General features: G+C 34.2%; 1 protein-coding gene across 3 annotated transcripts in view; it reads left to right on the forward strand.

The window, feature by feature from the left end:
- Positions 1-5239: 5239 nt before the first annotated feature.
- The window catches only part of slc48a1a (solute carrier family 48 member 1a), a 45418-nt gene continuing 25657 nt past the window's right edge, over positions 5240-25000 (forward strand). The window contains exons 1-4 of one of the 3 annotated variants that reach the window (XR_009826710.1): positions 5249-5380; positions 5456-5680; positions 9414-9581; positions 9651-9861. Coding sequence is in view for 2 of the 3 variants with exons in the window: in XM_062052539.1 (XP_061908523.1) it covers positions 5350-5380; positions 5456-5680; positions 9414-9581; positions 9651-9787 (561 nt within the window). In the remaining variant the exon portion in view is untranslated. Of the gene's footprint in view, positions 5681-9413; positions 9582-9650; positions 15212-25000 lie in introns of those variants that run through there. The other 2 variants (XM_062052539.1, XM_062052540.1) reach the window with 2 other exon arrangements.

The following is a 25000-nucleotide window of genomic DNA, read 5'->3' on the forward strand; positions in this document are numbered from 1 at the left end:
GGGGGGGGGGGGGGGGGGGCAGACACTCGGACGCCACCTTCATACTTTGAGTTCCGTCTTCCGTCCAGCAGTGCTTGTCACCTTCTTCGTCAAAGTGCTGGCACTCGCTACTTTCTTTGGCCCCGGGGTGTTTTTGTCCTTATTGCAGTCCGACTCAATTTGAAAAGAGTACACAGGTTTGGGTACTCCGTTCCTTTCCACGGAATGGCCAGAATTTTCATCACAAACCGAATCCCAACCATAAAAAAGGGGGCGTGCTAAAACCGAGGGACAAAGTGTAGGGATTTACTCCAATTGAGTATTTCTAAGGACATTCAACTTGTGTCCAAACTGTTTGATTTGGGGGCTTGCATTGGGATAATAATAATAATTAGGGATGTCCGATAATGGCTTTTTGCCGATATTCCGATATTGTCCAACTCTTTAATTACCGATACCGATATCAACCGATACCGATACTGATATATACAGTTGTGGAATTAACACATTATTATGCCTATTTTGGACAACCAGGTATGGTGAAGATAAGGTCCTTTCTTTTTTTAAATTAATAAAATAAAATAAGATAAATCAATTAAAAACATTTTCTTGAATAAAAAAGAAAGTAAAACAATATAAAATCAGTTACATAGAAACTAGTAATTAATGAAAATGAGTCAAATTAACTGTTAAAGGTTAGTACTATTAGTGGAGCAGCAGCACGCACGATCATGTGTGCTTACGGACTGTATCCCTTGCAGACTGTATTGATATATATTGATATATAATGTAGGAACCTACCAGAATATTAATAACAGAAAGAAACAATCCTTTTGTGTGAATGAGTGTAAATGGGGGGAGGGAGGTTTTTTGGGTTGGTGCACTAATTGTAAGTGTATCTTGTGTTTTTTATGTTGATTTAATAAAAAAAATAAAAAACAAAACAAAAAAAAAAACCGATACCGATAATAAAAAAAACGATACCGATAATTTCCGATATTACATTTTAAAGCATTTATCGGCCGATAATATCGGCCGGCCGATATTATCGGACATCTCTAATAATAATAATAATAGATTTTAGTTGTATAAAGCACTCTATATTGAGTAAACAATCTCAAAGTGCTACAGTGTAGTAACAAAAAACAAAAAACACACAAAAAAAGATAATAAAGAAATAAATAAAAATAAAAGCTAGAACAGCCAAATAGTTATAGCTAGTATGCACATATCTAAAAAAAAAATGCTTTTTTTTTTTTTTTTTTTTAAAAAGAAGGGCTTTTAAGCCTTTTTTAAAAGCATCCACAGTCTGTGGTGCCCTCAGGTGGTCAGGGAGAGCGTTCCACAGACTGGGAGCGGCGGAGCTGGGAGGATAAAAAGCATGTAAAGTAACTAAAAACATTACAAAAAGGCCAAAAGCAGTGAAGTTGTCACGTTGTGTAAATGGTAAATAAAAAGAGAATACAACAAATCCTTTTCAACATATATTCAATTGAATAGACTGCAAAGACGAGATATTTCATGTTCACACTGAGAAACCTTGTTTTTTTTTTGTTGCAAATATTAGCTCATTTGGACCTAGATGTCTGTGACATGTTTCCAAAGAAGCTGGCACGAGTGGCAAAAAAGACTGAGAACGTTGAGGAATGCTCGTCAAAGACTTATCTGGAACATCCCACAGGTGAGCGGGCTAATTGGGAACGGGTGGGTGCCATGATTGGGTATAAAAAGCAGCTTCCGTGAAATGCTCCGTCGTTCACAAACAAGGACGGGGGCGAGGGTCACCACTTTGTCAACAAATGCCTGAGCAAATTGTTGAAGAACAACATTTCTCAAGCAGCTATTGCAAGGAATTTAGGGATTTCACCATCTACGCTCCGTAATATCATCAAAAGGTTCGGAGAATCTGGAGAAATCGCTGCACGTAAGCCATGATATTACGCACCTTGGATCCCTCAGGCGGTACTGCATCAAAAAGCCATATCAGTGGGTAAAGGATATCACCACATGGGCTCAGGAACACTTCAGAAAACCACTGTCAGTAACTACAGTTGCTCGCTACATCTGTAAGTGCAAGTTAAAACTCTACTATGCAAAGCCAAAGCCATTTATCAACAACACCCGGAAACGCCGGCAGCTTCGCTGGGCCCGAACTCCTCTAAGATGGACTGATGCAAAATGGAAAAGTGTTCTGTGGTCTGACGAGTCCACATTTCAAATTGTTTTTGGAAACTGTGGACGTGGTGTCCTCCGGAACAAAGAGGAAAAGAACCGTCCGGATTGTTCTAGGCGCAAAGTGTAAAAGGCAGCATGTGTGATGGTATGGGGGTGTATCAGTGCCCAAGACATGGGTAACTTACACATCTGTGAAGGCACCATTAATGCTGAAAGGTACATACAGGTTTTTGGAGAAATCCAGGCAACGTTATCATGGACGCCCCTGCTTATTTCAGCAAGACAATGCCGAGCCACGTGTTACAACAGCGTGGCTCTATAGTAAAAGAGTGTAGGTACTGGACTGGCCTGCCTGTAGTCAATCACTTCCTGTCCTGGCGCTCTTGTTTTGTCAGTTCTTCCTGTTTGGACTCTGTGTTTTGAAGCACCTTTACTTTCTGTTCCATTTCCCATCAACACACCTAAATCTCATGTAATTAGTTCTCTTTAGTTCCACCTGGTTCCCTCCTTCCTCCGTTTTTTTTATAATATTTACAGATGTCAGTGAGCAGGTGGTGTTATGTGTGACCACCATGTGTGTTGGCTTTTTGTGTTGTTGCATTTTTTGTTGCGCCATGACTAGGGAAGGTTGTTTGGATTGGGTCATACAAGTAAAAGGCTTCCAAGCATGATTCATGGTCATTGACCTGATTAACTTGCGTTGTCCGCAAGATGAAAATTTACAGCAAATTTACAGTACTCAGATTGTCAGATATTAATGGAACCCGCCAGAAATGTACCGTAAAATCATGAGTGGTCCCGTTTTTCAATTTACAATTTTTCTTTGCAGCTAGCCTGATTGTGGCATCAGAAGTTAGCTTGGTTGTAGTGTCATTGTTAGCCTGGTTGTGGTGTCATTGTTAGCCTGGTTGTGGTGTCAGAAGTTAGCTTGGTTGTAGTGTCATTGCTAGCCTGGTTGTGGTGTCAGAAGTTAGCCTGGTTGTGGTGTCAGAAGTTAGCCTGGTTGTGGCATCAGAAGTTAGCTTGGTTGTAGTGTCATTGTTAGCCTGGTTGTGGTGTCATTGTTAGCCTGGTTGTGGTGTCAGAAGTTAGCTTGGTTGTAGTGTCATTGTTAGCCTGGTTGTGGTGTCAGAAGTTAGCCTGGTTGTGGTGTCAAAAGTTAGCCTGGTTGTGGTGTCAGAAGTTAGCCTGGTTGTAGTGTCATTGTTAGCCCGGTTGTGGTGTCAGAAGTTAGCCTGGTTGTGGTGTCAGAAGTCAGCCTGGTTGTGGCATCAGAAGTTAGCTTGGTTGTAGTGTCATTGTTAGCCTGGTTGTGGTGTCAGAAGTTAGCCTGGTTGTAGTGTCATTGTTAGCCTGGTTGTGGTGTCATTGTTAGCCTGGTTGTGGTGTCAGAAGTTAGCCTGGTTGTAGTGTCATTGATAGACTGGTTGTGGTGTCAGAAGTTAGCCTAGTTGTAGTGTCAGAAGTTAGCCTGGTTGTGGTGTCAGAAGTTAGCCTGGTTGTAGTGTCATTGTTAGCCTGGTTGTGGTGTCAGAAGTTAGCCTGGTTGTGGTGTCAAAAGTTAGCCTGGTTGTGGTGTCAAAAGTTAGCCTGGTTGTCGTGTCAGAAGTTAGCCTGGTTGTAGTGTCATTGTTAGCCTGGTTGTGGTGTCAGAAGTTAGCCTGGTGGTGGTGTCATTGATAGCCTGGTTGTGGTGTCAGAAGTTAGCCTGGTTGTGGTGTCAAAAGTTAGCCTGGTTGTGGTGTCAGAAGTTAGCCTGGTTGTAGTGTCATTGTTAGCCTGGTTGTGGTGTCATTGTTAGCCTAGTTGTAGTGTCATTGTTAGCCTGGTTGTGGTGTCAGAAGTTAGCCTGGTTGTGGCGTCAGAAGTTAGCCTGGTTGTGGTGTCAAAAGTTAGCCTGGTTGTGGTGTCAGAAGTTAGCCTGGTTGTGGTGTCAGAAGTTAGCCTGGTTGTGGTGTCAGAAGTTATTCTGGTTGTGGTGTCAGAAGTTAGCCTGGTTGTGGTGTCATTGTTAGCTTAGTTGTGGTGTCATTGTTAGCCTGGTTGTGGTGTCAGAAGTTAGCCTGGTTGTGGCGTCAGAAGTTAGCCTGGTTGTGGTGTCAGAAGTTGGCCTGGTTGTGGTGTCAAAAGTTAGCCTGGTTGTGGTGTCAGAAGTTAGCCTGGTTGTGGTGTCAGAAGTTAGCCTGGTTGTGGTGTCAGAAGTTGGCCTGGTTGTAGTGTCAGAAGTTAGCCTGGTTGTGGCGTCAGAAGTTAGCCTGGTTGTGGTGTCAGAAGTTAGCCTGGTTGTGGTGTCAGAAGTTAGCCTGGTTGTAGTGTTATTGTTAGCCTGGTTGTGGTGTCATTGTTAGCCTAGTTGTAGTGTCATTGTTAGCCTGGTTGTGGTGTCAGAAGTTAGCCTGGTTGAGGTGTCAGAAGTTAGCCTGGTTAGCCGTCTTTTTTACAGGCCCACTTTGTAAAGGTGCTATAATGGCAACAGTTTGACCCTGGAACAGATAATGAATACTGCCCTAATAAATAGTATTCAAATATGTCCCACTGTAGCTTTTAATAAACCAGCCATGCTGTCTCCATGTTTAACAGTTGTCTAATAAAGGCCGTGGTCGCGTGGATAAAGCCTATCAAGTATTTAATGATTTTAATTAAAAAATAACAACAATAATATTAGACTATTTTTATTTTATTTTGAAAATTATGAATCGAGATGAACAAGAACTGTGATTTGGATGTGAATCGGGAATTTTGTGCACCCCTAACATACATCGTCACGAACGCCTGAAGATTAAATTAATGATATAATTAGGAAAATAGTGAAGTTTTTCCACACATATACATGATTGTACAAATACCACGATGTTGGTATTTATCGTAGCGGATGCTTCCAAAGATGCTTCAAGGATAGGATAGTTACAGTCTATCGGAAATACTGCTACTGTATATATTTACACGCCTGACGACACCAGGAAATATTATAAGTATGTTAGGACAGCAATGGGAAGGTAAAAAGACGAATAAAATGCAAATATATATGCAGTATATATAAACTAAAGTCGACGTACGTTTGCAGCCGAACATGCTGCCGGGATATATCTCTCTTGGTGTGAGTGTGTCGTCTTTGTGGCGCTAACCGGAAATACAGTGGCGTCGTCTGTGTTGTTGTCGCTGACTCGCATTTTTTCTTCCTTCTACTTGATATAAATGATCATTTTTGTACGAAGGCGACTGTTCGGTGATTAGTTTTATTTATTTTCTCATTTTGACCTCGTTGACGACGACAAATATCTCGATTGTTCTCTCCAAGCAGGTTTCATTACTGAGAGTGTTTTGTTAAACAACAACAACACTCCATTGAAATCTCTCATAAGCGGTCGAATCGTCCTACTTTGGACTTTGCTCGACATGGCCGGCAAGAGGATATACGTTAGCATCGCGTATGCGAGCTTCGGCAGCTTGGTCGGGCTCTCTGCCTTCCTGGTGTGGAACATAGTTTATCGGCAGCCATGGACGGCCACCATGGGAGGCCTCTCAGGTACGCACACATGTCTTACTCATTACTTGTTTTGTGTGTTTCAACCTTTTAATACAGGGGCAAAACTAGCACGTTTTCTACATTTTCTTATTTATTTTCAAAACATTTATTTATAATATTCAACATTTACATACAATCAAGAAATAATAATAAACAAAACAAGTACAAAAACAGTACAACACAGTGGCAGGGGGTTGTAAACTCAATAAAGTAACTAAAATAGAAGACTATATATATATATATATATATATATATATATATATATATATTATATATATATATATATATATATATATATATATATATATATATATATATATATATATATATATATATATATACACATTTGTATATGTGTATATGTATATATATATATATATATATATATTATATATATGTATATATATTTCTATATTTGATTTAAATGTAATATTTGTTTTTTTGCACATTGAATTTTCAAAAAGAAGTTGCTTGCTTTTTTCCCAAAAAATTTAAGTTTAAATTTTTGTTGTTGTTGTAAGCTTATCATTTTAAAATGGCATCTATTCTTAAAACGTGTATATTAGATTTTTTTGATTTTTGGCTAGTACAATAATACATAACATTTATTAATATATATATTAATATATATATATATATATATATATATATATATATATATATATATATATATATATATATATAAATAAATATTTTTTAAATACCAATGTATTTTACATTTTAAAAGACAAAATGCAATAAATATGTTTATTAACTATATTTCTTCATCTGGCAGTCATATTTAATTTAAAATGTATATGTAATTAAAACTTTTTTTTTTTGCATACATAATTTTTAAAAGAAGTTGCTGCTGGAATACCTTACACTTTTTTCAAATAAGTTTTAGATAATTTTAAATTTTTTTGTTGTAGGTTTATAATTGTAAAATTGCGTCTATTCTTAAAACGTGTACATTAGATTTTTTTTTATTTTTGGCTGTACATTAGATTTTTTTGATTTTTGGCTAGTGCAATAATACATAACATTTATATATATATATATATATATATATATATATATATATATATATATATATATATATATATATATATATATATATATATATATATATATATATATTTTAAATACCAATGTATTTTACTATTTTGCATTTTAAAAGAGAAAATGCAATAAATATGTTTATTAACTACATTTCTTCAGCTGGCAGTCATATTTGATTTAAAATGTATATGTAATTAAAACATTTCTTTTTTTGCATATATAATTTTTAAAAAGAAGTTGCTGCTGGAATACCTTACACTTTTTTCAAATAAATTTTAGATAATTTTAATTTTTGTTGTTGTAGGTTTATAATTGTAAAATTGCGTCTATTCTTAAAACGTGTGTATTATATTTTTTTTGATTTTTGGCTAGTGCAATAATACATAACATTTATATCTATCTATCTATCTATCTATCTATCTATCTATCTATCTATCTATCTATCTATCTATCTATCTATCTATCTATCTATATATATATATATATATATATATATATATATATATATATATATATATATATATATATAGATATTTTTTAAATACCAATGTATCTTACTATTTTGCATTTTAAAAGAGAAAATACAATAAATATGTTTATTAACTACATTTCTTCAGCTGGCAGTCATATTTGATTTAAAATGTATATGTAATTAAAACTTTTTTTTTGCATATTTAATTTTTAAAAAGAAGTTGCTGCTGGAATACCTTACACCTTTTTCAAATAAATTTTAGATAATTTTAATTTTTGTTGTTGTAGGTTTATAATTGTAAAATTGCGTCCATTCTTAAAACGTGTATATTAGATTTTTATGATTTTTGGCCAGTACAATAATACATAACATTTAATAGAATATTTTAATACATTTTTTTTACAAAGGTATTTTTTTTATTACAAAAAATGTCATATGCATTTTAAATCAAATATGACTGTCAGTTGAAGAAATATAGTGAATAAATATGACATTTATTCACTATATTCCTTTAACTGACAGTCATATTTGATTTAAAATGTATACGTCATTTTTTTTTTTTTTGGCATATTGAATTTTCAAAAAGAAGTCGCTTACTTTTTTCAAATTTTTTTTATTTTTAAAAGGTTTATAATTTAAGAATTGCATCTATTTTAACACTTAAATTGTTTATATATGTATAATATATATATACTGTATATCAGGGGTCACCAACGTGGTGCCCGCGGGCACCAGGTAGCCCGTAAGGACCAGATGAGTAGCCCGCTGGCCTGTTCTAAAAATAGCTCAAATAGCAGCACTTACCAGTGAGCTGCCTCTATTTTTTAAATTGTATTTATTTACTAGCAAGCTGGTCTCGCTTTGCCCGACATTTTAATTCTAAGAGAGACAAAACTCAAATAGAATTTGAAAATCCAAGAAAATATTTTAAAGACTTGGTCTTCACTTGTTTAAATAATTTCATACATTTTTTTACTTGGCTTCTTATAACTTTCAGAAAGACAATTTTAGAGAAAAAATACAACCTTAAAAATGATTTTAGGATTTTTACCTTTTAAATTCCTTCCTCTTCTTTCCTGACAATTTAAATCAATGTTCAAGTAAAATTTTTTTTTTTATTGTAAAGAATAATGAATAAATTTTAATTTAATTCTTTATTTTAGCTTCTGTTTTTTCGACGAAGAATATTTGTGAAATATTTCTTCAAACTTATTATGATTAAAATTCAAAAAAAATATTCTGGCAAATCTAGAAAATCTGTAGAATCAAATTTAAATCTTATTTCAAAGTCTTTTGAATTTCTTTTAAAAATTTTGTTTTGGAAAATCTAGAATAAATAATGATTTGTCTTTGTTAGAAATATAGCTTTGTCCAATTTGTTATATATTCTAACAAAGTGCAGATTGGATTTTAACCTATTTAAAACATGTCATCAAAATTCTAAAATTAATCTTAATCAGGAAAAATTACTAATGATGTTCCATAAATTTAATTTTTTTCAAAAACATTTGAAATAGCTAGTTTTTCTCTTCTTTTTTTTTGGTTGAATTTTTAATTTTAAAGAGTTGAAATTGAAGATAAACTATGTTTCAAAATTTAATTGTCATTTTTTTTCGTGTTTTCTCCTCTTTTAAACCGTTCAATTAAGTGTAAATATCATTAATTATTAATAATAACATAGAGTTAAAGGTAAATTGAGCAAATTGGCTATTTCTGGCAATTTGTTTAAGTGTGCATCAAACTGGTAGCCCTTCGCATTAATCACTACCCAAGAAGTAGCTCTTGCTTTCAAAAAGGTTGGTGACCCCTGCTGTATATATATATTTTCTTTTAATCTAATTTTTAAAACAGTGGCACAAGATAATTAAGTACGGCGCAAAAGTCTGCTTTCATGGTTGGTTAGTTAACTTTCATGGTTGGTTAGTTAACTTTCATGGTTGGTTAGTTAACGGTCAGCACAAAATTAACCTTTCATTTGAAAAGTGTAACTTCTTTTTACACTTACAAGAGTGTCACAACATCTCAACTTTTTCCAAGCAAGATTTCCTCTCCTTAAATTCTAAAAGGTGAGCACTGTCATTTATGTTGTTTTATCAGACACTACCTCACTTCTTCTTCCACTTGCAAGGCAGTTAAGCGTGGTCCTTAAAAGAGCCCGTGCAGGGATAATAGTGTTTAGTTGTTGTGTTTAATGAAAGGTGTCATGGTTGTGTTTGCCAGGCGTGTTGGCGCTGTGGGCGCTGGTCACCCACGTCATGTACCTTCAGGACTACTGGCGCACGTGGCTCAAAGGTCTCAAGCTCTTCATCGGCGTGGGCGTGCTCTTCTGCGTGCTCGCCGTCGCCGCCTTCATCACCTTTCTGACGCTGGCCATCCAGCAGAAGCAATGTAAGCGCCGCCTGGAGTTGTATTCGACGCCGTAATGGAAAGATGAGTCATTGTCATTGTGTGTCGCAGCCGTGAGCGACCCCAGGAGTCTGTACCTGTCGTGCGTGTGGAGCTTCATGACCCTCAAGTGGTCCTTCCTCCTGGTCTTGTACTCGCACCGCTACCGCCAGGAGTTCGCCGACATCAGCATCCTCAGCGACTTCTAGCCACGCCCCCGAAGACTTCCAACGTTCCCCCGGCTGGGCCTTTTAGGACCCGAGGGAGGACTCGTCCGCACAAGGTACTCGTCCGACTTTGACCACCAGGAGGCGCTCTCGCTTCACTCGTACTTCCACACAACCTGAAGGAGGCCGGACTTATTTACTTATTTCCCCCCCTCGTCGCGTTCTTCGTTAAGAGCGCCGACACAAAAAAAAACCACGAAGTCATCCCGCATCTTTTCTATTTTAGGAAAAGTTGCGCGGACGTCTCGTAATTATCCCATGCTAAATGCTTAAGTTGGGTTCTGTGTGAAAGGCAATTGTGGACAACTGCCAGGTCTTCTGTTGTGATGCACCAATTTATCGGGATGTCTTTGTGGGGGGAAAAAAAGCAGTGACCGTTTTATACGTCAAAAGCGTTTTTGTCCTTTATCTTCTTTTTTTTTACCGAAACTAGAAGACCAGGACTTAAAAATTCAATGAAGGAATTTGCACGCACAGTCACGACTTAACGGACATTTTTTTTCCTGGAAAGTACCGCTAGCTTCTGCTCTCTTGCACTCCTTTAGGTTTGTCGACGCAACACCGTGTTACGTCATTTTCGAGCCTAAAAACACATCGTGAAAATGACCTTGTTGTAAATTTTGTGTCGACACATGCAAACAAGTAACGACTTTGGATTTTATCGGGAAAGCATCTGTTCCGCTCTTCTTCTTTTGTGTAATTTATGTAACACAGTTTTGAAAAACAAATACAAACGTTGTTACGGCATTTCCGGAGCCTGGAAACACACAAATCGGAAAAACGGCACTCAAATTCCTCAATTCCGAAACTAGAAACTAGAAAGTACCGCTAGCTTCTGCTCTCTTGCACTCCTTTAGGTTCGTCGACGCAACACCGTGTTACGTAATTTTCGAGCATAAAAACACATCGTGAAAATGACCTTGTTATACATTTCCGTATAAACGTTCAGTGTCGACACATGCAAATAAGCTACGACTTCGGATTTTATTAGGAAAAGCATCCGTTCAGCTCTTCTTCTTTCGGGTAATTTATGTATCACAGTTTTGAAAAACAAATACAAACGTTGTTACGGCATTTCCGGACCCTGGAAACACACAAATCGGAAAAACGGCACTCAAAAGTGGAAGTTTTTGTCCGTTATCATTTTTTTTTACCTCAACTCCGAAACTAGAAGACAGGGACTTAAATTTTTTCAATGAAGGAATTTGCACGTACGTCACGACTTAACGGACATTTTTTTTTCCTGGAGAGTACCGCTAGCTTCTGTTAGGTTTGTCGACGCAACACCGTGTTACGTCATTTTCGAGCCTAAAAACACATCGTGAAAATTACCTTGTTATAGATTTCGTGTCGACACATGCAAACAAGTTACGACTTCGGATTTTATCAGGAAAGCATCCGTTCCGCTCTTCTTCTTTTGTGTAATTTATGTAACACAGTTTTGAAAAACAAATACAAACGTTGCTACGGCATTTCCGGAGCCTGGAAACACACACATCGGACAAACGGCACTCAAAAGTGGAAGTTTTTGTCAGTTATCATTTTTTTTTACCGAAACTAGAAGACCAGGGACTTAAATTTTCAATGAAGGAATTTGCACGTACGTCACGACTTAACGGACATTTTTTTTTCCTGGAGAGTACCGCTAGCTTCTGCTCTCTTGCACCCCTTTAGGTTTGTCGACGCAACACCGTGTTACGTCATTTTCGAGCCTAAAAACACATCGTGAAAATGACCTTGTTATAGATTTCGTGTCGACACATGCAAATAAGCTACGACTTCGGATTTTATCGGGAAAGCATCCGTTCCGCTCTTCTTCTTTTGTGTAATTTATGTAACACAGTTTTGAAAAACAAATACAAACGTTGCTACGGCATTTCCGGAGCCTGGAAACACACACATCGGACAAACGGCACTCAAAAGTGGAAGTTTTTGTCCGTTATCATTTTTTTTTACCGAAGCTAGAAGACCAGGACTTAAAAATTCAATGAAGGAATTTGCACGTACGTCACGACTTAACGGACATTTTTTTTTCCTGGAAAGTACCGCTAGCTTCTGCTCTCTTGCACTCCTTTAGGTTTGTCGACGCAACACCGTGTTACGTCATTTTCGAGCCTAAAAACACATCGTGAAAATGACCTTGTTATAGATTTTGTGTCGACACATGCAAACAAGCTACGACTTCGGATTTTATCAGGAAAGCATCCGTTCCGCTCTTCTTCTTTTGTGTAATTTATGTAACACAGTTTTGAAAAACAAATACAAACGTTGTTGCGGCATTTCCGGAGCCTGGAAACACACACATCGGACAAACGGCACTCAAAAGTGGAAGTTTTTGTCCGTTATCATTTTTTTTTACCTCAATTCCGAAACTAGAAGACAGGGACTTACATTTTCAATGAAAGAATTTGCACGTACGTCACGACTTAACGGAAACAATTTTTTCCGGAAAGTACCACTAGCTTCTGCTCTCTTGCACTCCTTTAGGTTCGTCGACGCAACACCGTGTTACGTCATTTTCGAGCCTAAAAACACATCGTGAAAATGACCTTGTTATAAATTTCCGTATAAACGTTCAGTGTCGACACATGCAAATAAGCTACGACTTCGGATTTTATCGGAAAAGCATCCGTTTCGCTCTTCTTCTTTCGGGTAATTTATGTATCACAGTTTTGAAAAACAAATACAAACGTTGTTACGGCATTTCCGGAGCCTGGAAACACACACATCGGAAAAACGGCACTCAAAAGTGAAAGTTTTTGTCCGTTATCATTTTTTTTAACCTCAACTCCGAAACTAGAATACAGGGACTTACATTTTTTCAATGAAGGAATTTGCACGTACATCACGACTTAACGGAAACAATTTTTTTCCGGAAAGTACTGCTAGCTTCTGCTCTCTTGCAATCCTTTAGGTTCGTCGACGCAACGCCGTGTTACGTCATTTTCGAGCCTAAAAAACACATCGTCAAAAAAATTACCTTGTTATAAATTTTGTGTCGACACATGCAAACAAGCTACGACTTTGAATTTTATCGGGAAAGTATCCTTCCCCACTTCTTCTTTCGGGTAATTTATGTAACACAGTTTTGAAAAACAAATACAAACGTTGTTACAAGCCTGCAAACACACACATCGGAAAAACGGCACTCAAAAGTGGATGTTTTTGAAAAGGACATCATACTTGAAAAAGCAGGACTTGTCCGTTACCGTTCAATGTTAGCATACATGAGTACGTCACAGATGTAACAATACAAATTATTTCGTAACATGCTAGCATGAATTCGACGCTCCCGCACTTCTTCTTTAGTGTCGGTTATGCATCACTGTTCTCAAAAAAAAGATACGAACGGTGTTGTTTTTGCACCGTTCTTACAGAATTTCCCGAGCCTGAAAACACACACAGGACTTTGTTACCGAACAATTCTGGCATACGCAAGTACGTCACAGCTATAACTTCTTTCGTAACATGCTAGCATGAAGCCAACTCTCCTGCACGTCTTCGGGGACTGTTTTCGAAAAACCGATACAAACAATGTCGTTTTGCACCGTTGTTACATCATTTTTGGAGCCCGAAAATGCACACATCGGAAAACAGGTCTTAAAAGTTCATGGTTTTGTAAAGAACATTGCAATAAAAAGCAGGATTTGTCCGTAAACCACAATACTTTTTTTTGTAACATGCTAGCATGAATTCAACTCTCCTGCACTTTTTTTTCGGGAGGTTGTTTATAGTTTTCCGAAAAACCAAATGAAATTAAATCAGTGCTGTACTACTCATTTGTTTGCAAAACGAAAACTGAGTTGTTCTGAAAATAACATCGTTATCATTTCCGTTTCTACGCTAAAATGATCGGAAATGTGTCAACGTTGAGTGTGGGTTACAACTACAACAGCTACTTTTGTAACGTGCTGCTAGCATGGAATCTTTTTTCTGAATTCCCAAATTCAAAATTGTTGCTGTTTCGGTCATTTGTTTACGAACGACGGAAAACAAAAAGTGGCTATTTTCAACGTGGCTAAATTATCGCTCTGTGTTATTGCTGAAAGTGGTCGTACATTAAACGTTAGAGTTCGGTAAAGGCGTATACGTGAGTAACGTTACACCTGACACAATAAAACAATTTTCGTAACGTGCTGTTGGCATGGAATCTTCTTTCCGAACTCCCAAATTCAAAAGGGAACAAATTGTTGCCGTTTCGGTCATTTGTCTACGAACAACGGAAAACAAAAAGTGGATATTTTCAACGTGGCTAAGTTATCGCTTCGTGTTATTGCTGAAAGTGGTCGTACATTAAACGTTAAGAGTCCGGTGAAGGCGTATACGTGAGTAACGTTACACCTGACACAATAAAACAATTTTCGTAACGTGCTGTTAGCGGAAATTGTACTTAAGAGTGTTATTTTGAAAATTTTTCGGCGCCTGGAAACACGAATATTTAATAAGGACAGGAAAATAAAAAACGGATACTTTTTTTTACATGCAAAAACTTCACAGCAATGAAAGTTTTCAGATGTTCAAAAAGTGATGTTAGCATGAATTGTTCTCCGATGTGCACCACTTTGATCAACTACAACGTGCGTCTGTTTACATATTTCTCGGAGCCTGGAAACAACACTTTTGTAAACATATTGTCAAGTGTACTTTAAAAAAAAATAAAAATCTGACACCATTTTAATTGAAGGACAACACAAGACATTGGCCCTTCAAAACCAACATCGCCACCTGCTGGCCTGGCATGCACATTACAGTTTAGCCTCTGCGTGAAACATTTACATTTTTATGTGGTCCGTCGTGTAAAACTTCTTCTTTAAGAGACTAGCAGTTCAATTTTGACGTCAAAGGCGTGTGTCGGAGTATCAAAGCAAGAACCCTTCTAGACCAAAATGGAGCGAGCTAAGATCAAAGTGTGCATTTCTAGTCACTTTACGACTTTTCTCAACATGTTTTTACGTTTCAAAGCAGACAGAACTCTGTTGTTTTTAACGCAGATCCAGTTATTCACCTTGTATGTATCTTTTTTTGTTTGTTATGTAGACAATAGTTACGTGTCCATAAACAATCCTTCTATGGTAAACAAGTATTCTAGATGTGGTGTGGTTCACGTGATGGCCACCAGGGGGAGCCCTGTCCTCACGTTGCTCTTGTAAAAGACTTACTGAACGCACTTTGATGTCCACGCTGTTGTTTGCACTCCACAGGAGCTTTCTAGAATGTCCTTTATCTGCTATTCCTGTCACTTGCTTGGAGGACGAGAGCGACTCGCTCACCTGAGAAATATTTTGACGTGTTATGAATGTTGAGGACGCCCCCTAGTGTACAGTGGAAACACTTCAAGGTGCGTCACTTCCCACTTCCATGTATGTTGTCTCTCACTATTAATAAAGTGATGCAGCTCCCCTACAAGCTTGTAGTACTCAATATTATATTTGACTTATATAATGGTGGTTTACTCCCACAATACCCAGGTGGTGTTAGTTGAAGTAAAAAGATGTGTACCGTTGTGATTAAGGCCAGTATTTATACAGCATGGCATCTGTAAAGCTGAATGGAGCAGTAAAAAAACGTGTGTATATTAAACTTTTATGGTTTTTGGCTAGTAGAATAATACATAACATTTAATAAAATACCTTTTTTATACAAATGTATTTTTTATAATTATTAACTATATTTCTTCAACCATATTTGATTTAAAATGTATATATAATTTTATTTATTTTGCATATTGCATTTTCCAAAAGTAGTTAATTTTTTCAAATACTTGATATATTTTTTTTTGTAGGTTTATAAATTTAAATTGCGTCTATTCATAAAACACGTGTATATTAGACTTCTATGATTTTTGGCTAGTACAATATTACATAACACTTAATAAAATAATTTTTTTTTTATACAAATGTATTTTTGTCTATTGGATTTTCAAGGAGAAAATGAAATACATATATTTATTAACTATATTTTCTCAACTTACCATATTTGATTTAAAATGTAATTTTTTTTTTTTGCACATAGAATTTTCAAAAATAAGTTGCTTGCTTTTTTCAAATACATTTAGATTCAAAAAAACATTTTTTTGTAGGTTTATAATTTTAAAATTGCGTCTATTCTTAAAACGTGTATATTAGATTTTGTATGATTTTTGGCTTGTACAATAATACATAACATTTATTAAAATATATACAGATATTTTTTATATACCAATGTATTTTAGTATTTTGCATTTTAATAGAGAAAATGCAATAAATATGTTTATTAACTATATTTCTTCAGCTGGCGGTCATATTTGATTTAAAATGTATATGTAATTATTATTTTTTTGCACATTTAATTTTCAAAAAGAAATGTTAGATAATTAAAAACATTTTTTTGTAGGTTTATAATTTTAAAATTTCGTCTATTCTTAAAACGTGTATATTAGATTTTTTATGATTTTTGGCTCATACAATAATACATAACATTTATTAAAATATATACAGATATTTTTTATATACCAATGTATTCTAGTATTTTGCATTTTAATAGAGAAAATGCAATAAATATGTTTATTAACTATATTTCTTCAGCTGGCAGTCATATTTGATTTAAAATGTATATGTAATTATTATTTTTTTGCACATTTAATTTTCAAAAAGAAATGTTAGATAATTAAAAACATTTTTTTGTAGGTTTATAATTTTAAAATTGCGTCTATTCTTAAAACGTGTATATTAGATTTGTTATGATTTTTGGCTCGTACAATAATACATAACATTTATTAAAATATATACAGATATTTTTTATATACCAATGTATTTTAGTATTTTGCATTTTAATAGAGAAAATGCAATAAATATGTTTATTAACTATATTTCTTCAGCTGGCAGTCATATTTGATTTTTTGCACAGTTAATTTTCAAAAAGAAATGTTAGATAATTAAAAATTTTTTTTTGTAGGTTTATAATTTAAAAATTGCGTCTATTCTTAAAACGTGTATATTAGATTTGTTATGATTTTTGGCTTGTACGATAATACATAACATTTATTAAAATATATACAGATATTTTTTATATACCAATGTATTTTAGTATTTTGCATTTTAATAGAGAAAATGCAATAAACATGTTTATTAACTATATTTCTTCAGCTGGCAGTCATATTTGATTTAAAATGTATATGTAATTATTATTTTTTTGCACATTTAATTTTCAAAAAGAAATGTTAGATAATTAAAAAAATTTTTTTGTAGGTTTATAATTTTAAAATTGCGTCTATTCTTAAAACGTGTATATTAGATTTTTTATGATTTTTGGCTTGTACAATAATACATAACATTTATTAAAATATATACAGATATTTTTTATATACCAATGTATTTTAGTATTTTGCAATTTAAAGTAGAAAATGCAATAAATATTATATTTATTAACTATATTTCTTCAACTAGCAGTCATATGTGATTTAAAATGTATATGTAATTAAAACATTTTTTTTGCATATTTAATTTTTAAAAAGAAGTTGCTGCTGGAATACCTTCCACTATTTTCAAATACATTTGAGATATTTTAGTAAATTTTTTTGTAGGTTTATAATTTTAAAATTGCGTCTATTCTTAAAACGTGTTTATTAGATTTTTATGATTTTTGGCTAGTACAATAATATATAACATTTAATAGAATATTTTAATAATTTTTTTTATACAAATGTTTTTTATTATTATTATTTTTTTCAAAGAGAAAATGCCAATAAATATATTTATTAACTATATTTCTTCAACTGACAGTCATATTTGATTTAAAATGTATACGTCTTTTTTTTTTTTGGCATATTGAATTTTCAAAAAGAAGTGGCTTACATTTTTCAAATAAATTTTAGATTTAAAAAGTTTTTGTAGGTTTATCATTTAAAAATTGCATCTATTTTTACACTTAAATTATTATATATATTTTTTAAATCTAATTTTTAAAACACATTGGCATGAGATAATTAAGTATGACGCAAAAGTCTGCTTTCATGGTTGGTTAGTTAACTTTCATGGTTGGTTAGTTATCTTTCATGGTTGGTTAGTTAACAGTCAGCACAAAATTAACCTTTCACTTGAAAAGTGTAACTTCTTTTTACACTTACAAGACAGTGTCGCAACGACGTCTCAACATTTTTCCAAGCAAGACATCCTCTCCTTAAATTCTAAAAGGTGAGCACTGTCATTTATGTTGTTTTATCAGGCAATGGCTCACTTCTTCTTCCACTTGCAAGGCAGTTAAGCGTGGTCCTTAGTACGAGCCTGTGCAGGGATAATAGTGTTTAGTTGTTGTGTTTGCTCAGCAGACCTCCAAGCGTGCCCCCCCACCCCACAAATAAGGTCATTCCTCACCCGTGTGATAAAAGCATGTTATCGCACTAACGCCTTCTGGTGATATCACGCACTGCGCCCAGGGTCGGGGTAAAAATGTGGCGATTACCACAAAATCTGTTTTCTTGGGTGTGATTTCTATTTCCAAAAGGAGAGAGAGCGCGACAAACATGCTTGTATCGTACTTTCCATCAGGGTCAGGCGACACGCTGCCGTTTTGTTGTTGCCGCAGCTGAGCTCCGATGCGCCCCCGCGGCGGCGCAGGAGCAACTAGCGTCGGCACTTTTAATAGCCGCTGTTAGGGAGGCCACGGCTGAGGGGCTAACTCCTTTATAGGACCAACTATAGGGAAGATGGTGTGTGTCACAACATGTTTATAGGACCAACTATAGGGAAGATGGTGTGAGGAAGGGATGACCATCCAAATATTCTTCATTGGCAGCATTATTCACATGTGAATAATATAAATACAGTCTATTATACAGCATTATTCACATGTGAATGATATAAATACGGTCTATTATACAGCATTATTCACATGTGAATAATATAAATATGGTCTATTATACAGCATTATTCACGTGTGAATAACATAAATACAGTCTATTATACAGCATTATTCACATGTGAATAACATAAATACAGTCTATTATACAGCATTATTCACATGTGAATAATATAAATACAGTCTATTATACAGCATTATTCACATGTGAATAACATAAATACAGTCTATTATACAGCATTATTCACATGTGAATGATATAAATACGGTCTATTATACAGCATTATTCACATGTGAATAATATAAATATGGTCTATTATACAGCATTATTCACGTGTGAATAACATAAATACAGTCTATTATACAGCATTATTCACATGTGAATAACATAAATACAGTCTATTATACAGCATTATTCACATGTGAATAATATAAATACAGTCTATTATACAGCATTATTCACATGTGAATAACATAAATACAGTCTATTATACAGCATTATTCACATGTGAATAACATAAATACAGTCTATTATACAGCATTATTCACATGTGAATAATATAAATACAGTCTATTATACAGCATTATTCACATGTGAATAATATAAATACGGTCTATTATACAGCATTATTCACATGTGAATAATATAAATATGGTCTATTATACAGCATTATTCACGTGTGAATAACATAAATACAGTCTATCATACAGCATTATTCACATGTGAATAATATAAATACGGTCTATTATACAGCATTATTCACATGTGAATAACATAGTCTATTATACAGCATTATTCACATGTGAATAACATAAATACAGTCTATTATACAGCATTATTCACATGTGAATAATATAAATATGGTCTATTATACAGCATTATTCACATGTGAATAACATAAATACAGTCTATTATACAGCATTATTTACATGTGAATAATATAAATACAGTCTATTATACAGCATTATTCACATGTGAATAACATAAATACAGTCTATTATACAGCATTATTCACATGTGAATAACATAAATACAGTCTGTTATACAGCATTATTCACATGTGAATAATATAAAGACAGTCTATTATACAGCATTATTCACATGTGAATAATATAAATACGGTCTATTATACAGCATTATTCACATGTGAATAACATAAATACAGTCTATTATACAGCATTATTCACATGTGAATAATATAAATACAGTCTATTATACAGCATTATTCACATGTGAATAATATAAATACAGTCTATTATACAGCATTATTCACATGTGAATAACAGTCTATTATACAGCATTATTCACATGTGAATAACATAAATACAGTCTATTATACAGCATTATTCACATGTGAATAATATAAATACAGTCTTTTATACAGCATTATTCACATGTGAATAACATAAATACAGTCTATTATACAGAATTATTCACATGTGAATAATATAAATACAGTCTATTATACAGCATTATTCACATGTGAATAACATAAATACAGTCTATTATACAGCATTATTCACATGTGAATGATATAAATACGTCTATTATACAGCATTATTCACGTGTGAATAACATAAATACAGTCTATTACACAGCATTATTCACATGTGAATAATATAAATACAGTCTATTATACAGCATTGTTCACATGTGAATAACATAAATACAGTCTATTATACAGCATTATTCACATGTGAATAATATAAATACAGTCTATTATACAGCATTATTCACATGTGAATAATATAAATACAGTCTATTATACAGCATTATTCACATGTGAATAATATAAATACAGTCTATTACACAGCATTATTCACATGTGAATAATATAAATACAGTCTATTATACAGCATTATTTACATGTGAATAATATAAATACAGTCTATTACACAGCATTATTCACATGTGAATAATATAAATAGAGTCTATTATATAGCATTATTCACATGTGAATAATATAAATACAGTCTATTATACAGCATTATTCACATGTGAATAACATAAATACAGTCTATTATACAGCATTATTCACATGTGAATAACATAAATACAGTCTATTATACAGCATTATTCACATGTGAATAACATAAATACAGGGTTAAATGAGGTTATACATGTGAATAACATAAATACAGTCTATTATACAGCATTATTCACATGTGAATAACAAATACAGTCTATTATACAGCATTGTTCACATGTGAATAACATAAATACAGTCTATTATACAGCATTATTCACATGTGAATAACATAAATACAGTCTATTACACAGCATTATTCACATGTGAATAATATAAATACAGTGTATTATACAGCATTATTCACATGTGAATAACATAAATACAGTCTATTATACAGCATTATTCACATGTGAATAATATAAATACAGTCTATTACACAGCATTATTCACATGTGAATAACATAAATACAGGGTTAAATGAGGTTATTGCGTGTACTACGCAGTTTTCACCATGGAGACACTCATTTGCTGCACATTTGTTATCGTGCTGTGGCGTTTTTAAACATGCCAAACCCATTTTTTAGTGGGCTGAAGGTGCGCTCATGCTGGCGCTAACGACAAGGATGCGCTACGACGTTTTCAGGAATGAGACATTCAGGCGTTGCGTTCAAAGACACGCCTGTTAGTTCCGTGCTATTATTACAGACGCGAGCGACACGCTATATCACGGGTTATCTGCTTGACGAGTCATGGCAGCTTGTCGTTATCTGCGTTCAATATGATTCATATTATGTCTCCTCTTAACCCCCGCCGTCATGACGACGTCCCACAAGGACGCGTGAAGCCCAATAAGCGGCGTTTGACATTAATCACGCAGCTGGCGCTTTGCATATGCGCTTGACGGCGGCAGCGGGTTAACCTCGCACTTTGGCCATAAATCTCAATTGCGCCTTGTCAGCGGATTGGCTTTGCCGGACGGACTGCGAGTCGGAATTAATGTTGCCTCGTTCCACCAGGACTCGGTCAAGGGTAATTAAAGGTGTAGACAGAGGAACATTTTTATGATTCATTCTTTCTTAAAAGTATTAACACATAACTTATTCAGTATTTACTAAAAAACATACTTTTAAGTTTGTTGAAGACGCTAAATTGTATTCAATATTGACTAAAATACGTATGTTAAGTTGTCAAAGGTGCAATATCATATTTAACATTTACTAAAACACGTACATTTAGTCAAAGGCACTAAATTGTATTCCATATTTACTAATACACATACGTTAAGTTTATGGAAGACGCACATTTTTTATTCGATATTTACTAAAAATGTCGATATTTACTAAAAAAACATTTGTTAAATGTGTTGAAGACACTAAATTGGACTCAGTGTTTACTAAAACACGTACGCGCGAGCCGCCGAACTCACCTTAACTTCCTCCGTCTCCGGGCCGCCGACCGCATCTGTGATCGGGTGAAGTCCTTCGTCGCGCCGTCGATCGCTGGAACGCAGGTGAGCACGGGTGTTGATGAGCAGATGAGGGCTGGCTGGCGTAGGTGGATAGCTAATGTTTTTAGCATAGCTCTGTGAGGTCCGGTTGCTAAGTTAGCTTCAATGGCGTCGTTAGCAACAGCATTGTTAAGCTTCGCCAGGCTGGAAAGCATTAACCGTGTAGTTACATGTCCACGGTTTAATAGTATTGTTGATCTTCTGTCTATCCTTCCAGTCAGGGGTTTATTTCGTCTGTTTCTATATGCAGTTAAGCACGATGCTATCACGTTAGCTCCGTAGCTAAAGAGCTTCGCCGATGTATTGTCGTGGAGATAAAAGTCACTGTGAATGTCCATTTCGCGTTCTCGACTCTCATTTTCAAGAGGATATAGTATCCCAGGTGGTTTAAAATACAAATCCGTGATCCACAATAGAAAAAGGAGAGAGTGTGGAATCCAATGAGCCAGCTTGTACCTAAGTTACGGTCAGAGCGAAAAAAGATACGTCCTGCACTGCACTCTAGTCCTTCACTCTCACGTTCCTCATCCACGAATCTTTCATCCTCGCTCAAATTAATGGGGTAATCGTCGCTTTCTTGGTCCGAATCGCTGTCGCTGCATTGAAAACAATGGGGAAATGTGAGGAGTACTTCCTCCGGTGACGTCACGCTACTTCCGGTACAGGCAAGGCTTTTTTTTACCAGCGACCAAAAGTTGCAACTTTATCGTCGATGTTCTCCACTAAATCCCTTCAGCAAAAATATGGCAATATGGCGAAATGATCAAGTATGACACATAGAATGGATCTGCTATCCCCGTTTGAATAAAAACAATCATTTCAGTAGGCCTTTAATACTAAAACGTACATTTAGTCAAAGGCGCTAAATTGTATTTGATATTTACTAAAACACGTACCTTAAGTTTGTTGAAGGTGCTAAATTGTAAGTAATATTTACTAAAATATGTATGTTAAGTTGTCTGTATTTATGTTATTCACATGTGAATAATGCTGTATAATAGACTGTATTTATATTATTCACATGTGAATAATGCTGTATAATAGACTGTATTTATATTATTCACATGTGAATAATGCTGTATAATAGACTGTATTTATATTATTCTCATGTGAATAATGCTGTATAATAGACTGTATTTGTTATTCACATGTGAATAATGCTGTATAATAGACTGTATTTATATTATTCACATGTGAATAATGCTGTATAATAGACTGTATATATATTATTCACATGTGAATAATGCTGTATAATAGACTGTATTTATATTATTCACATGTGAATAATGCTGTATAATAGACTGTACATATATTATTCACATGTGAATAATGCTGTACAATAGACTGTACATATATTATTCACATGTGAATAATGCTGTATAATAGACTGTATATATATTATTCACATGTGAATAATGCTGTATAATAGACTGCATTTATGTTATTCACATGTGAATAATGCTGTATAAAAGCCTGTATTTATATTATTCACATGTGAATAATGCTGTATAATAGACTGTATGTATATTATTCACATGTGAATAATGCTGTACAATAGACTGTACATATATTATTCACATGTGAATAATGCTGTATAATAGACTGTATATATATTATTCACATGTGAATAATGCTGTATAATAGACTGTATTTATATTATTCACATGTGAATAATGCTGTATAATAGACTGTATTTATGTTATTCCCATGTGAATAATGCTGTATAATAGACTATTTATGTTATTCACATGTGAATAATGCTGTATAATAGACTGTATTTATGTTATTCACATGTGAATAATGCTGTATAATAGACTGTATTTATATTATTCTCATGTGAATAATGCTGTATAATAGACTGTATTTATGTTATTCACATGTGAATAATGCTGTATAATAGACTGTATTTATATTATTCACATGTGAATAATGCTGTATAATAGACTGTATATATATTATTCACATGTGAATAATGCTGTATAATAGACTGTATATATATTATTCACATGTGAATAATGCTGTATAATAGACTGTATTTTATATTATTCACATGTGAATAAGGCTGTATAATAGACTGTATTTATATTATTCACATGTGAATAAGGCTGTATAATAGACTGTATTTATATTATTCACATGTGAATAATGCTGTATAATAGACTGTATTTATATTATTCACATGTGAATAAGGCTGTATAATAGACTGTATTTATATTATTCACATGTGAATAAGGCTGTATAATAGACTTTTTGTTGTCTATTGTGAGCGAACTGTGGTGCTGAATTTAATAAAGTACTTTCTATTCTAATCTATTTTAATAAAGTACTTTCTATTCTAATCTAGTCTAAAATGTAAAATTTGTCAAAGGTGCTTCGATATCTTTGATGTTCACTAAAACTGGTAAATTGATCAAATTGTCTCATGTGAACAAAAACTGATTGGAGACAAAAAATGTCAACTACTGTAAATGACAAGACTCCTGCCTTTAATGCTATTGAACAACTACTGTACTCTCAAAAACCATCCATGTTTCAAAGAAAGTTGTTTTGTTACAGATTCTGAACTGTCTTCCAAAAAATACAAAGCTTTGTTAAGCGGAAATTGTTCGTAGGTGTGTTTGGTGGTGAAAAGTTAACTCCTTTTGATTGACAGCCTATCAGTTTGTCCAGCCCGGTTCTCCCAGTGACTCTGCTCAGAATAATCTGCATAAAAAAAATGTTCTGATGGAAGAACTTAATTAAAATGTCATTATCATAAATGATAGAAGCATGGAGAGATAACGTCACGTCCAGTCAGTTTGCAGTGTGAGTGTGGGCTTTTATCGTACCATCGAGTCATTAAACGCAACATCAGCTTCTGTTTGCTCTGCTGTCTCTTCGTCG

This window comes from Entelurus aequoreus, linkage group LG07, assembly GCF_033978785.1.
Source record: "Entelurus aequoreus isolate RoL-2023_Sb linkage group LG07, RoL_Eaeq_v1.1, whole genome shotgun sequence".
Lineage (NCBI taxonomy): Eukaryota > Metazoa > Chordata > Actinopteri > Syngnathiformes > Syngnathidae > Entelurus > Entelurus aequoreus.